We start from the raw sequence: 16,874 nt of genomic DNA, 5'->3' as shown, positions 1-16,874 counted from the left end.
AATCCTTTATTAATTTTTTAAAAAGATCATATCCTTTATTAATATTATTTAAAATTTGATAACTTTATTACTTCTTATTTTATTTATAAATTTATAAATCAAATTTCAAATCAATATTACTTCTTATTTTTTTTAATTTTCAGGTAAGAAATAATTATTTTATTTTAAAGTTACCTTCTTCCATTTGTTGTTTTTTAAAATTGCAGATCTTCTATTTATTGAAGCAACAATGTAGTACTGTTTTTGGCCGGCACATCTTTAGGTTTTAGCATTTAATTTACACTCCTTAATCCATCAGATTATACTTGCCACGTGTCTCCAAACTCTTCACCACGAAATTGGACTCCGACCACCCACCCGCGTGTGCCAGTAATGTATAGCTTCGCTCTATATAATGACGACGCCATGAATGGCGACGAAAATCAGCACACAGGGCAACAACTATATACACGTTAAAGAAAAGCCAGAACGGAGTTACTGTTATAACGATGTCGGCCACCAGAGCTCCGGCTCAAGCTAGCAGTCTAGCGGCTGGGTTCAACAACTTCCATCGAATCAACCCAAAATCAGATCGCTTCAGGGTTAAGAGTTTTCACCATGTCGAGTTCTGGTGCTCCGACGCCACCAGCACCGCTCGCAGCTTCTCATGGGCTCTCGGTATGCCTCTTGTTGCCAAATCTGACCTTTCCACCGGCAACCTTACCCACGCTTCTTATGTACTCCGTTCCGGCGACCTCTCCTTCGTCTTCACTGCTCCTTACTCTCCCTCCATCGCAGCCGCAGAGCACCTCGAACCCAGCTCCACCGCCTCTATCCCCTCCTTTGACCGTGACTCGTGCCTCGCCTTCGTAGCCTCCCACGGTCTAGAAGTTCGGGCCATTGCACTTGAAGTCGAGGATGCAAAAGTTGCATTCAACACTAGCGTCGTCCATGGCGCCAAGCCGACGGCCTCCCCTGTTCTTCTCCATAACCGAGTCATTTTCGCCGAAGTTCTCCTCTTCGGGGACGTCATGTTGCGATACATCAGCTACAACGATCCCTTTCATGCGTCCAACCCTAACCCCAGCTATTGGTTCCTGCCCAACTTCGAACCCGTGGAGGACCTCTCGTCCCACGCTTCACTGAATTATAGGATCCGTGGGCTCGACCACGCCGTCTGTAACGTGCCGGAGCTGGCTCAGGCTGTGAATTACGTGAAAGAATTCACTGGTTTTCACGAGTTCGCTGAGTTCACGGCAGAGGACGTGGGTACGAACGAGAGTGGGTTGAACCAGATAATATTAGCGAACAATGACGAAACTGTTTTAATGCCACTTTGCGAACCAGTGTTCGGGACGAAGCGGAAGAGTCAAATACAGACATTCTTGGAGCACAATGAAGGAGCTGGGATACAGCATGTAGCTCTGGGGAGCGAAGACATATTCAGGACTTTGAAAGAAATGAGACAGCGAAGCAAAGTAGGAGGATTCGAGTTCATGCCTTCGCCACCTCCAACATATTACAAGAATCTGAAGAATCGAGCTGGTGATGTACTGACGGATGAGCAGATTCAGCAGTGTGAGGAGCTGGGAATTCTAGTGGACAGAGATGATCAAGGAACTTTGCTTCAAATTTTCACCAAGCCTGTTGGAGACAGGTATAATACAATGACACAGCATTGTTTTTATGCTAAATTGTATTTGATCATGAATTTCATGATATTGATACAAGATTTAGTTTAGATATGAGTTAAAATGTGTTTGGTGTCATGAATGTGGGCAGGCCAACCATGTTCGTGGAGATAATACAGAGAATAGGGTGCAAGGTGAAAGATGAGGAAGGGAAGGTATATCAGAAGGGTGGCTGTGGAGGCTTTGGGAAAGGCAACATCTCGGAGCTGTTCAAATCCGTAGAAGAGTACGAGAAGCAGACGCTTGACCTTAAAAAAGTTGCAGACCCAACCTTGCTTTAAAAATCCGATCGATTGTGATTGTACAAGATACATATGAAGCCCTCGTAGTACAATACTATACTCTGCGTCAGTTAAATTTACATTAATTCTCGCGAAGTAAAGTAAAAGTGAGTGTAGTGATAATGACTAGTTTTCGTGATGGTTGGAAAAGGAACTCCTGATGATTATGGCTTCTGTTGCTAATAAAGGTTGCATTTGGACACTGTATGTATTAGCAATATAAATTGACTGAAGCCGCCACAAGAACTAAATTATGTGCGAGCGTTGTCAGATACCAATGCACGGCAGACATTCAGTATTAATGATTAATGAATAAATAAAAGTTGCATTTCTCAATTGTCTAGCATTAATCTTCAGGTTTACAATTTACAAGTGGACTTGTAACTTCGAGGTTAAATCATAATTAACTCTAAATCACGGTAATTTAGGATTTAACCCTTAAAGAATTACCAAATTGTAAAGTTTTATAAAAGAAATTTTTTAAAATTCTTTGAATGGAATCCCAATCTTAACAATTCAATCTCATATATTATTTAATAAGTCTAAATCAGAGTTTTTAAAGTAAAGTAAAAGCTTAAAAATCAATTGGAATTCAAATAATGAGTTTTAAAACTCAAAAACAGATTTTGTATGGAAAATGACAAATGCGCCGCAGCTTACGACACGTGCGCCACATCATGTCTTCTTTGTGCCATGCGCCGCAATGTGAGGTGCTATGCGTTGTGGCGCATTGCACGAAATTTGGCAGATCTGTGTTGTCATATGACAACATAGGGCGCGAACTTACAACACGTCCCAAATCTCCGTCCAACGTCTGATTGAGGTGGTTTCGGTGTCTACACGAAGCTTTTTCCTAGCTCTAGCTAATGATATTAGTTTCACACTCAAACTCATTTTTTATAAAAAATTTGACACCAAAACCTATGTTGATCACTTTTTCACAAAATCTTACAAATGGAGCATTCCAATTCAATCACACGTGCCAATAACTTACACCAACCATACGACCACACTCAAAGGACTCTTGCAGACTCGTGCAATATGCCACACACAATTAAAAATGCTTATATCATAAAATTACCATTCAACCCCAATTTTCACAAAACATTAAGGGGGAGGAAAAGTTGCACAAAATCAACTATTTCATTTCAAATTTCTCAAAATATATACATTTCTACTTGCATAAGTATTTTGGCCCTATCCATGAGTTCACAATCAAAACTTACTAACCTAGGGTACAAAATATACTTGTTATACACAAAATCATGTAAGTAGTGCATAAATCATGTCAATTAATCCTAATTGGCAATTACATTAACAAATATACATGAAAGTAACAAAAGAGAGGCATATAGAGGATTACTCTACAAATCCTAAGCCTTTGTATATTTTCTCTGACTTAGATTCGATGAGCTAGGTCTTGAAAATATTGAAATTGAGAGGTGAGTACAACCACTCAGTAACCAAATTTTACTTAACCCATACAGTTGCATATTAATTGTTAATAGCTGTAATTAGGCATGTAAACATGAATAACATATAACACTCGGCCACGGCTCACAAAACTAACAAATATGTGACCGAGCTTGCCACAAAACATTTTATCATATTATTTCACAAAAACATAACATAGGGTCTCAAAATAACAACCATGTGGCCGGACTTATATGCATGATCAGATACCAACCTTATATCCTCATATTACCTCTGACATGAAACCGGTAGCTATCACGTAGCTATGTCTTTCACGGACTAACCCAGCCTTCCACTTGTGAGGAGCCACCGGGCAAGGTGAACTCACTCACTTATATAATTCGGTTTCCCCTAATACTATCAACCATGGGGTGTCGTACCCCTAATCTAGCCTCCTCATAAATCAATGGAGACTAGTTAGGTTCAAATCCCTCATAGAACAAGTGGGACAGTCCTGAAACAACCATGAGACAAGGGCTATCTCCTGATTCTAATGGTCGGTGCCAAGGCTAATTCTTGATTCCAACGGTCACTACTAATACCACATAGATTTCAACCAATCTACTCATTTCCCTGGGCAAATTCCTGCCAATGATCAGGTTATGCACATTTCTCACATAATATGCAATTTAGCAATACATGAATTCACATGACACATGCTTCACAATTCAACACACAATTCTTCACAATTCTCCACCCATAGTAATAAATCACAATCAATTTCATAAAACATCAAGGGTGGCAAAATCAAGGTTTTCTTTCCAAAACTATTTCACAAATTAAACACTTTGCAAATACGCATCATTAATTTAACTTATTCATCATATTTCACAAAACACAATTAATATTCAATCATAAAAGTAAATTTTTCCTCGGTTACCTTAAATCTTTGAGAGGTCAAAGGTTTATCCCTCACCATACCAACTTTCCAAAGCTTTAACAAGCTCAAATAGTATCAAAACAAATCTCTCTACATTCATACCACAAAAACATCATTATTATCTAACTCTTGAAACTTTATTAACATAAAACTCCACACACTCTATTTTTATCAACCCATAATCACTACCTATTCATACCTAATGGGCTCATTAAGTTCTATTAATGTACATTATCATTAATGACACCTCAAACCATCATTAATGCACACAAACCTCTCCCAACTACCATATTTATGATAATTTTTTGATAATAAATACTCTTATGGACCAATCACTTTTAAAATCATCAATGTAGTGTTTCAATACATTAAACAACTCCCATTATATTCATTTTAACTAATGGAATTAGACGCATACTCCTATAGACAGAAAATCCATCTTCCAACTCAAACCCTACCATAAATCATCATAAATGAGGGAGAGAAAGGAAGAATAAGCCACCATAAACTTACCTTGGGTGTTTGGGAGCTTTAATATATCAACAATAGAACCCAATGTCATGCCCTAGCAGAGCCAAATTGAGCTCTTCATTTTTCTTCTATTTTTCTGTAGAAACGAATTAGATATATTTGATTTTGGTCATGTGTTGCGGCACACGATGCCCTCTGTCATGGTGCGCGGCACAGAGGAGCCTATTACATTTAAATTGTCTCTACGCGCCACGGCAGACTAACCACGTGCTGCAGCACAGAGAATGATTCTTCACTTTTTTTTCCTCTTTCCTTGCCCAGGTGGCCCGTCATTGATCTGGATTCACTTCTAAGGTTGAAATCATAACAATTATGCCAAGTTAAGTCCCTCTGGCCACACACCTTATTAATTCACGAATTACCCTCATTAGGTTAATAAATCAAGGTTAAATTTTTTCAGATGTTATAAGACTCCTTGATGCATTTGCCTCATACTCCTTCCAGTCTTTATTACAAAACACTTTTAATCATTTCATATATCTTAAAAAAAGTTAGTTTTTTTTAGTATCGTAAAAAAGTGATATGTACTTTTATTTTTACACTTAACGTTGAATAATAATATAACTATATTAAATACATTCACACTAATAAAAAAAAGGATAAAATTTAAAAAAGTAATTTAATTATTTCAAGGTGTCCTATATTTTGAATTAAAAATTATTCTTAAAATGTATCTTATAAATAAGATTGGAGGGAGTATTCTAGTAGTGATATGCAAAATATTTTACTTGTCCCATAGTCTTGGCCAGTAAAACATAACTAACCTTTTCCTCTCTCACAAATCAACTGAGCAAAAAGAATATATATTGGCCTTGTTTGGTTGTTAAAAAAGATGATAACAATGGAATGTGTTAAAAAAATTAAAAAAAAACTAAATCATTCTTTCTTATTATAACAAACATGATAAAATTTAATAATACACATACATATATATTATAAATGTAAAAATCATTATATCTCTACAAACCTCATAAATTATGTCTCTCAATCTCATAAATTAAATTACCCTTTCCTCTTATATCAATATGATTCATCTTTTTTTTCCCTCTATATTTTGATGATTTTATTTTTATATTTACTTTTTAAATACTAGCCATTATACATGTGTGTGTATGCGTGCATTTACTTGGCTGAATGCTTCAGTACTACAAACTGTTTCGTGATTTTATTTTAATTTTCACGTTACTGGAAAGACTTGCAACGGAGACCAGACATTAAACTAATATAGAGGAGGCTTCTCATACGAGAGATAGCAACACGCACACCCAGAGGATCAAAGTATTTGCCAGGAAAAAACATTAAAAGATCTCAAGGTATTAATTTTCGCCAAAATTAATAAAAATTCCTAAATCCACCCATTCCAAAAGCTGTTTGATATCCAGAGTGAAAATGTCATGATGAAATATGACTCTTTTTGTAAAATTAATGACTTTATATATTACCTATAATTCATAATATAGGTTATTGATAATTACTTTATAATTCTAAAAAACTTTGTTCTTTTAAAAAATGATACGCCTTTGTAGTTATACTTTTATTAAATTTTTTATATAAGTGCCTTAATAATAATGACAACTCAATTTCTATAAAGCATTTTTTAGAGGAACAAAAAACCTCCTTTGTTAACATGTCAGTGAAGTAGAATGATTTTTGCTCTTTTGAAAAATAATTTAAGAAAAAAATTTTTCATTTATTAGTACAAGATGTCCATTTTTTCTTGAAGAAATATATATGGACAAAAATATAATTTAATCCTTTTTTAAAAAATAACAAATAAAGTAAGAGAAGCAAACTTTTTAGAAAATATTTTATACTATTATGGATAGATGAAATGGACTAACACCAGAGTCAATGAGGGTTTTTTTTTTGGGGGGGTGTAGTCAATGTGTTCTTAATAACCAGCAGGCCTATAATAGAATAGGAAAATTATTAGGGAGGGAGTCGAATTAATTAAAGTCCTATTATTTACCCCACTCTACACACACACATATTGAATAAGATGTTTATTATTTGCCCAAAAGTTTAATTACTTGCATTAATTATTGAATTCAGAGGTTAAAACATAAAGAGATACAAAGGAGTATTAAGCTTATGCTAAATACTTTTGGGTCTAGAGACACAAAACCCTCCCTCTTTGTGAGAGAGATCAAGGATTCAAACCCTATTTTATATATGAGTGTGTGTGAATATATATGTGTTTAAATTGACATCTTCAAGAAAAAAAAAAGGAGTATTAAGCTTACTACATACATTATGTCAAATATTAAGTGGTTAAATTAATTATATTACTTTTTCACAACTTTCTATTGTATTTATAAATCCATTTTTGTTTTCCATTATTTGAATAATCTTTTTCCCCATTCAACAATTTTATTATTTAGGGAAAATATCTCCACACGTCCTTATAATTAGTTTATTTATTTCAATTTTAAATTAGGTTTTTATATAGTTTCAATCCTTTAATTCAACCCTTATGCTTTTAAACATTAGCTCCGCCGGTTAATTCCTTTGCACCTAACACCATTTGTAAATTGCTTTTGTGGCCAATGCAGGATGACGTGGTTGACATCTTAATGAGTTGGATGCTAAGTAAGAACCCATAACTCCACAAAGGCATTGATTGGGTGAAAGGGGAAAAAAAATTGGCACTACTACAAAATATATTTTTAAGAATGCTAAATATATTTTTAAGAGCATTTTTTTCAGAGCGCTTATAAAAAAATACTCTTAAATGGAGAGACAAAATTTACTAGAACATTTAAAAAAAAAGCATTTTAAAATAGTAGATATATAGGAGCGCTTTATGAATAAGTGCTCCTAAAATTTGCATGAAAAAAAATAAAAAATAAGCATTTAAAGAGCGCTCTTAAAAATTAAGCCTTTTGAAGGTGCTCAAAGGATAAAGACTCCTAAAAGCAAAGTAAAAAAAAAAAAACTTACCTTTAAAAGCGTTTATTGTCTAAAAACTCTTAAAAGTTTAATAAAAAAAATTACCTTTTAAAATACATATTTCCAAATTATGATAAAAGATTTCATTAAAAAAAAATTTACTCTTTAAGAATGCTTATCAAAAAAATGCTCCTAAAGACAAAAGCTTTTAGGAGCACTTAATAATTTAACGCTCCTAGATAGTAATATTTATTATAAAAATAAATATTTCTTTATTTTGGTATTTATTATTATATTAATTATGTGATAAAAATAAAAAATTTAGACTTAATTATTTTATTAATATTTTATATTTTTATGAGCGCTCGTCATAGAGCGCTCCATAAGGGGAGGCTTTTCTTTTTGCTTTTCGTTTTTATATTAGTTTTGAATTAGCTACCTTGTTTTGAACTCTTTCTTGCTCTGCGGCTCTCTTCCTATTCTTTTTCCTTCTCTCCTCTCCTCTCCTAAAGCTTGCTGCCGTCGAACCTCACTGTGGAAGCCATCAAACGCTGTCATGAACCCAGCCGTAGAATCGGTTGAAGCTATCGATGCCATGAAGTTCGTGAAGCTCCATCGAAGTCAAAATCCAGCGAAGCCGTAGACGCCTTGCTATCTCTGCTGCACTGTCATGGCTCACGCCGAGTCGCTGCTCTCTTGTTGCTAAAGCCCGTGCCACCGAAGTCGCTGAAGTCTATCCATCCGTCCAGATCTCCTCTCCCTCTCCCATGTCGCCGTTGTGCCGAAGCTTGCCAAAGATGACCATGTTCACACTCTCTGGTGTTCTGGTTTCACGACCACGTCTCAGATCTAATGCTTGTACTACTGCAGAAAATTTTGATTTTCACTCCCCTTTTATTGCCCATCGGTATTATTTAACTCCAGAACTTTGCGCTTTAAATTTAATATCCTTCTACTTTTTGACAGGAAATGATCATAGCTAGTCACGATCGTCCTTCACAAAAAGTAAGCTACCTTGGATTCTTCCTTCCTTGTTTTTTCATTGTTGGACATAATTTTCTTTATTTTTCATACCAACTTCTTCAACTATTTTTATGCTCAGTTTCATTTTTACAATTTTGCTTCATATATATTGGGCCCAGGGAAAACAATTCTTGCATGATATTGTTGCAAACGGTCACAATGGAATTGATGTCGACAAGTAAGTCATGCTTTTTTGTATTTACTTGATCATTAATACTCGCACTCTTGAAATAATTTATGCACGTATAGGTTCGACTAAATTGTTCATGACACCCGTTCTTGTGCTAAGGATGCAGCTTTCAGCTGCTAGCAAGACAACACTTGCACTTCAAGTTATAATAGAAGCTCAAAAGCTTGGAGGTACTTGTTGACCATTCTTATCTTCATTTTTGCTAAATCCTTTTCATGTAGATAATTAAACTATTAATTCTCTTATTTATTTTCCTGTTTATGTTGCAACTGTGTTGCTGTGCATACTGCATTTTTTTCATTATTTAATGAACTTCTATTTGATCTGTAGCGAGGATATTGAATCATGGAGTTATGTTGGAGTATTTGTGTTTCTGTGCCTGAGATATCAGTGCAGCTTTCTTCCATCTAGCTTGCATTTGTAGCTTAATTTATTAGAGTTACACTCTAGACACTTTTTTTTATAGTAGTAAAGTATTAGAACTTTAAAGTATTAGAGATGTACATTAACTTTAGCATTGAAAATATTGAAGTTAACTTTTATGATGATATTTTTTACGCAAACAATTGCTACTGATAGGGTGAGGATCAGTAAATATAATTACTAAATTTATTGTGGTAGATTCATCATACATTGATTCAAAAGCTTTGCATCTTTCAATGACCATAGCTATAAATACATATGCCTATTCTTGTATTTCCATCCAATTAGTTTATATTGTATTTTATTATTTTAGTTTTGATTTTGATTTCGGTTAGCCATTATGCAATGAGTTATCAATTTGGCTTTGAAATGTAAATCTCTTTCATTCTTTGTATATGTGATCTGTATTATTGGCCTTGCAAATTTCAGTTCATAGGTTGAGGCTTTGAGAAAGCAACTTATTTAAGATATTCTTTGCTGAGACAATTATTCGTGTTCTCTAGATACAATTATTGCATGGAGACATCCTGAGTATCACGCTTAGTTGCAGCTCTTACGTATAATTATAGATAAAGATCACTTGATGTTAATTATTGTACTTATTTCTCTTTTTGGCTTATGCGATCTGAACGTTTTGCATATTTTTTTTTTCGTAGGTTGGTGTAATGGTAGAAGGCAATTGTTTTCCTTTTAAATAATTTTTTTTCTTATAGTGTAATGTTTAGAAGATTATATTAAAAATCTTTGTACTAATTTTGATGTTAGAGTAGTTGATTGAGATTATGGCTACCAAACCCACAAAAACATTGTATATTTTTAAATTCAAATGAAAGTATATTTTTCTTGTTATAATCAATTTTTCACTTTAGAATATTATATTTAAATTTATGAAGTATGTAACATTATATAAAAAATGAGTTCCTTTTTTTAAATAAAAAATGAGGCTACAAGAGCATTTTCTTTAAATAGCGCTCCCATATGGTGACATTATTGTAGCACTTTCGCTTAGAAGTGCTCTTGTAAGGAGAACTACAAGAGTGCTTGTAAGCAAAAGCATTCTTGTAGAGGGGCTTATAGGAGCGCTTTTAAAGGAAGTGCTCCTATAAGGGGCAGCACTTTTAAACCACTCCCATAAATAGAAAAATAAGTATTTTGAAAAGTGTTTTTTTGTAGTAACGTGGGTTAGAATAATTGCTTTTTAGTCAAGTAATTAGAATAGAGCATTTGGAGTAAAAATTTGGAGTCACGCCATGGGGAGCCAGATTCATGAGGGAGAAGGGAAGGGAGGGGGAAGACATTGCCTTGACAATATTGTTCTTCTTCATTTTCATTCTGGTGGGGTGGTTGTTCAAGTTGAAGAGGCAAGCCATCTCCTTATTTCTAGTTCTTCGTCCTTGTTCTTTTTTTTTTTTTTTGATGTTGTTGTTAGACTACTCGATCATCATTCTTCTTCTTCCTCATTCTTTTTCGTTTTGGTTTTGCTTAATGTAAGTATATATGCTTAATCATCTTCGTTCTTCATCATCTATAAGTCACATTTCGACCCTATATTGTTTTCCTCGAAGATTTCAATTACATTAACATTGAGTCAAAACTGATTGATGTTTACTGCCAAAAAAAAGTTTTTGTAGCGGTTTTTATGTCACTTTTGTAATGAGTTGAACTGCTACGTGCATTTTTGGTAGTGATTTTAAAACCCACTACAATCGTTACCATAGCGGGCCATATAGTAGTGATTTTTAGAACTGCTATCGCAAAAGTTAAAGCGCTAAAAGCTGTGTAACAGTTATAGAATCGCAAACACTTGAAATTTGAAAAATTATTTTGAAATATTTTTTGTCAGAGGGATGTAGTGGTTTCAAGACCACTATGACATTTGAAAATTTAACTTTTCACATCTACGTTCGCATTGTCCCAAAATTCATGAAGAGATTCACATTTATAGAGTTCGAGAAGAGATTTGTGTTCCAAGGGTTGGCGTGAAAAACTTGATCACATAATTGACCAATGTCCTTCATGAGCCTATTATATTGCAACGGGGATTGCATAAAGGACTAGATAAGATCGGATTTTAGATTTGATCTTTTTCTTGAAAAGGATTAAATTAGGTAACTTATAGTTTAGTTTGGTCTAATTATAACCTTAAATTAATAGGACCAAACTTGATCTATAAAACTAAGAAATTAGTCCTCATAATTCAATACCCACTTAGCTTTTTTCTCCCTTCTATAAGGCAACAACTCATTTCAACCTGATAAACTTTATTAAGATAATAAAAATATAAACAGGCCAAACATTTAAAGTATAAGGGCCAAATAGAAGGATGGGAATTATAAGACCTTAATTAAATTATAAGCACCTACAAGATATTTTTCCTATTATTTAACTCACCTTTTCCTTTTGTAGCTTTATAAAATTATTAATCATTTATGATTCAAGAAAAACATGAATGATTAAATTATTGTTGATCACTTAAATATATAATTTTGGGTTAAGTGAAAAAAGTCAGGATCATCTTTAAAGTTAAGAAAGGGTTCTTTTCTTATTTTGACTGGGGGTGCTTCTTTTTTGCAAAGGGGTACTAAAGTAAGTTCATATGAAATTTAATCTTAAAAAAGTCTTTCAAGACCTTATTGTAGTTATCAAATTTCGTGAGATGAAATTGTCATTTTCTTATTTTAGAATGATTTATTCATCACTATCCCTTCTTCTTCTTGTTGTTGTTGTTGATTCTAGGGTTAAATATCAACTTGAACCCTAAACTATAGGTCCAGGAGTGATTTGAATCCTATACTTTAAAAAATGTATTTTGAATCCTAAACAATTAAAGTTGAGGCAATTTGACCCCTTGTCATTAACTTTCAATAAATATCCATCAAATTCATTTGGAAAAAATTACACTTTAAAACCTAATTTGACAGAAGTTTGTTGAAAGTTAATAATAGCGGTCAAATTGCCCCAACTTTAATTGTTTAGATTTAGAATATACTTTTTTAAAAATTTAGGGTTCAAATCGCGCTTGAACATATAATTTAAGGTCAAAATTGTATATTTCAACAGTAATTGAAAAAAGTGTATCTTGCATATTATATTAATTTTTAAAAATATTTTGAAAGAGTGTGTAAGTTTCTTGGTTTGAATTGATGCTGGAGGTGAAAATTTATAAAACAAAACTAAATACCTCTATGATAAATAAAGAAGCTGAAAAAAGTGTATGAAGAGGAATCTATTTTAAATTTTTCCCTAACAAAGAATGACAATGTGTTTTTCACCAATGTTATTATGAGAATTCATTATGCCAAAGAACAAATAGGAAAAAAAATATGAAAGTGCGCTTATAGTAAAAGATTATATTATGTTTCTAGTACTGTCATTGATTGTTTATTAAAACCCCACCCAATAAAAACAAAAATAGTTAACTCGACAGTGTCTCATTCATACCCACCATTATTTTCACCAAAAACTTCTTTACTCATTATTACAATTTACAACTTTTATATAGTTTCATCATCATTATTATTTACCTTTTTTTAATTCCTTCTTCTCAGATCCTGAAAAATTTGTAATATTATCAAGCTTAATAAGCAATTTAGACCCTGAACTATAGGTGTAGGGGTGATTTGAACGTTAAATAATTAAAATTGGAGCAATTTTGCACATACTATTAGCTTTCAACAAACATATGTCAAGTTGGGGTTTATAGTGTAATTTTTTAAAATGAATTTTATAATGTTTGTTGAAAGGTAATGATTGGGGTGAAATTATCTCAATTTTAATTGTTTAAAATTTAAAATGTACCTTTTTAAAATTTAAAATTTAAATTACTTCTGAACATGTAGTTCAGAGTTCAAATTGATATTTAACCCTTAATTCTAACATTCCCATTTTCATCCATTTTATTTGTTTTGTCGTAATCATGACAATCCTATTTCACAATTGCTTTTGTTATTTGTCATATTTGATCATGGATAATTTTTTTTAAAAAAAATATGTTTATAGATTTTTATAATTTTTCTCAATTTTAAATTAGGTTCATACATTTTATTTTACTTTAATAAAACTCTTAAAATTTGATCTATTATATACGTTCATCTTTGAATGTTAAAATTAATAATGAACTATTAGATTTTACAAAGTAAAAAAATTATTGGAATTTATAAAAAATTTAATTTAATACTTTTAATTAAAATTAAAAAAAATTAATTTAATGTGCTGTTCGAGAAAATTCTATATGTAAAAAAAATTAAAAAACATTTTAATTATAAATTTTTAAATTATAAAAATTATATAATTAATTCTAAAATCATATAATCATTTAATAAAAATATAAAAGATTTTCATTTCGTTTTTAAAAAAATTTGATGATTTTTACTTTAAAAAATTTAATTAATCAAATTAGAAGAACTTAATTAAAATAAAATAAATTATAATAATTTAATTTAAAATTAAGTAAAATTATAAGGATATTTTTTTAATTTTTTTATATTTCTAATTTTTATATATATATATATATATTTTAAATTTAAATTTGATTTAAATTCTGTTAATTTATGGTGATTTTTCTAGGGTTTATGTAAAATCATGTCATACAAACGTTAGCACCATTGCGCTGCCTCCAATTCTCGCCCTAGTTCCGAGGAGTCTCCATGGGGAAGAAGAAGAAATTCATCGACAAGAAAAAGTCAGCCACTTTCCAATTACTCGCACGCGATTCTTCTGATCCCAACTATGACGGAACTCCTGGCAGCGACCGTATATTTGTTCGTGTCGACAATAACTCTGTCTCTGCTGCCAGCATTGTTGGCGCTGAAGAACCTTACGGTGGCGGTGGTGATGATCCCAATTCCATATTCGCTGACGCACCTGAGGACTATGAAGGTGACGAGAATGATGTCAAGGTATTGGGGAAATCCATGCTTGGGTGGAGTGAGAATTCGAGTACCGCTGCTGAGACATTGCCGGAGCAAGTGCGGAGGGAGATTTTGGAGTTAGGTTTTCCAGACGATGGGTATAATTACTTGCTTCATCTGAGAGAGATTCAGAATACTGGCGGTGGCTCTGCATTCTATCACAACCCCAAGTTTAGAGCTGATCTTGTTCCTCATGATGTAAAGGTCAGTTGTTTTTCTGTTAATTTTACTGTCTTTACGCCTTTGATTTGAAATACGACGAACCAGTGGTGTCAAAATTGAGAAATATGGAATGGCACGCATAGCGATTTAATGGTAGTGCATGTGCCTTGTGTTCATGTAAGCATCAATGCTTCATAAGATTTTGTGTACTCATCGGATAGCAATTTCCTTCTACTTCCGTCAAGCGAAGTTTTTTTTTTTTTTTTTTTTTGGGTGGGGGGGTTCCTGGGTTTTGATTCGTGAGAAGTTGGATGCCATTGATGTGGATTCCCCTCAATTTAAGATTAGTTTTCTTCTTGACCACATTGAGTATGAGTGGATTGTATTGAATTTTTTATTTTCATCGTTCTATAATGTGCCAGAAAATGTTTGATTGTTTTCTCTTTTCATGTGTCTAGGCCTATGACGCATCACGATTACAAATATCCAAGGTGAATGAAGTGTGCAATGATAAGTCCCTCTACGGTGTTGCATCCAGGACTACAAGTGTGAGGATTCAGAAAGGCGTAGATCCTGAAGTGGCTGCATTGCTTGATGATAGTGATTTGTCACGGTTTGGCTCTGATGTTGAAGACCTGGAGGAAGACTTTGTTGTTCAGGCAAACCTTCCGGCAGAAGAAGAAGAAGACAAGTCCGACATATGCAACAAAACGAATTCTGCACATGAATGTGCTATAGATAAAAACAATTTGGAAATATTGCATGCTTCTGCTAGTTCCAAGGTTTCAAATGATCTTGAGCCCCTGGATGGAGTTACAGAAGGTGTCGTTGAAGTAGGTTGTGCCAATGAAAAGCCAAGAGTTCGGCGACTCTTGGATGAACAGTTTGATTTAGTGAGTTCTGCTTTTCTCGATTGACTTTGCACTTTTTCTCTCTCGCTCTATAACAGTTTGGCTTAGTGAGTTCTGCTTTTCTGGACGACTTAGCAATTGCTCTGTCATAAAGGACTGTATAAACTGAATTTCATTAATTCCCATGTTAAAGATAGTGCTTTCCACTTTGCTACATTTTCATGTTGCTAGGACAAATTGACCTCTATTAACTGCTTTTGTGCATTTTTACTTCAAGATCCCCATTCTTATTCTATTATTATATAATATCATATATGCTGTAGCTTGAACGTCAAGAGTATGGAACTGATGATGATAGTGATGATGATGATGAATATGATTATGATTGCTATCAAGCTGAAGATGAATCTCTTGCTGATAAGCTCAGACATTCTCTTAATGGCCATGTGGTGGATGACCTAGAGCTTAATGATGACAACTATAAGGCCCCTGCAGATTTAATGAAGGATAAAGAGGCTTTGAAAAGTGAAGAGCAAGATGACTCTGCTGCTGATGTAATTCGCCTCTGCAAGGAATATGCTCAGAGGTATGAAAATGAAGATGAAGAAGACAAGGATGTTATTTTGGAGGAAGTAGTGATGAATCAGAAGTTTGGGATTGTGAGACAATTATTTCTACATACTCAAATTTAGATAATCACCCTGGAAAAATTGACGCACCTGAAGTAACAAGGAAGAAGAAATTGGCTCAAGCTGTTTCTGCAGCCATGGGTTCCTCTAGTCTTAAAATATCCCTTAAAGGAAAAAAAAATCCCTGTGGATTTCTTGCCTGGTGGTAGAACACCCGCTGCAGAAAAGGTGAAAAGCTTGAACAGTATAAAACTGAACAGTACAAGAGAAAGAGCATGGGCAAGAATCAAAGGAGGAGAAGAAAGAACGGAAGGTATATGTGGATGTTATTTTGATTTACTTTGCATACGTGCTGTCTGTAAACAGTCCAATTTATCTATCATATAGTCGTTGTAAAATATCAACTGATGAAAAGAGTGGTCATTTTAATGTGTGGGCTAATGAGAATTTACTTTTTTTAATGACAAGTAATTGTCTGAAGTTGCTACCAAAGAATTGTATCCATGTTTATGTATTTTGGTCTTACTACATCTCCTGCTGCTCTGACAAAATGGGTATTTGTACTGCTATTAGGCTGCTGTGAAGGAGGAAAGGCGAGAGGCACGCCGCCTGAAAAAAGAAATGAAAGGGCTGTACAAGTGTGAAACACATCGAGGACAAAGAGTTGCTGCTGTATCGGGTCCTTCTACTATTCATCTTTTGTAAGTTTGCAAAATTTAGTACTCTAGTTTGCTCTCTCTACCATGAACTGGTCCTTCTACCATTCATCTTATAATGTTCTCAAATTGTGTAAACCTTAATTAGCACTTGCTCTGTCATGAAGTATTGTGGCTGTTACCTATAATGGAGGTAAGAGTTCTATAAGGGGAGAAATTAAGAAATAGATTGACATGAAGATGTAAGAGCTATTATTTCCATGTGGAGGAGGATGTAAAAGAACACTGACCCTATTGTGCTTGGAG

The 16,874-nt window shown here is 33.6% G+C and overlaps 2 protein-coding genes and 1 long non-coding RNA gene across 3 annotated transcripts; all 3 read left to right on the top strand.

Annotated features, from left to right (window-relative positions):
- The first annotated feature begins 488 nt into the window (after positions 1–488).
- On the top strand, positions 489–2,079 carry LOC129295392 (4-hydroxyphenylpyruvate dioxygenase-like). The gene is made up of 2 exons (XM_054933907.1): positions 489–1,636; positions 1,762–2,079. The coding sequence occupies exons 1-2, from the start codon at positions 489–491 to the stop codon at positions 1,949–1,951; spliced, it is 1,338 nt and encodes a 445-aa protein (XP_054789882.1). The 3' UTR covers positions 1,952–2,079.
- Positions 2,080–8,241: 6,162 nt separating this feature from the next.
- LOC129295395 (uncharacterized) lies at positions 8,242–9,138 on the top strand. The gene is made up of 3 exons (XR_008589569.1): positions 8,242–8,582; positions 8,691–8,729; positions 8,867–9,138. It is a non-coding gene; the product is annotated as an uncharacterized LOC129295395 (long non-coding RNA).
- Positions 9,139–13,935: 4,797 nt separating this feature from the next.
- LOC129295394 (uncharacterized) lies at positions 13,936–16,792 on the top strand. The gene is given in 8 exon segments (XM_054933910.1): positions 13,936–14,474; positions 14,891–15,325; positions 15,607–15,913; positions 15,916–16,087; positions 16,089–16,156; positions 16,159–16,182; positions 16,185–16,225; positions 16,486–16,792. Coding segments are annotated over 8 exon segments (1,647 nt in total). The 5' UTR covers positions 13,936–14,006; the 3' UTR covers positions 16,618–16,792.
- The last annotated feature ends 82 nt before the right edge of the window (positions 16,793–16,874 follow it).

This window comes from Prosopis cineraria, unplaced genomic scaffold, assembly GCF_029017545.1.
Source record: "Prosopis cineraria cultivar Desert tree isolate PC_DT_omini unplaced genomic scaffold, ASM2901754v1 PC104, whole genome shotgun sequence".
NCBI lineage: Eukaryota > Viridiplantae > Streptophyta > Magnoliopsida > Fabales > Fabaceae > Prosopis > Prosopis cineraria.
Note: the sequence above shows the minus strand (reverse complement) of the source record. Positions and strands in the feature narration are given on the sequence as shown.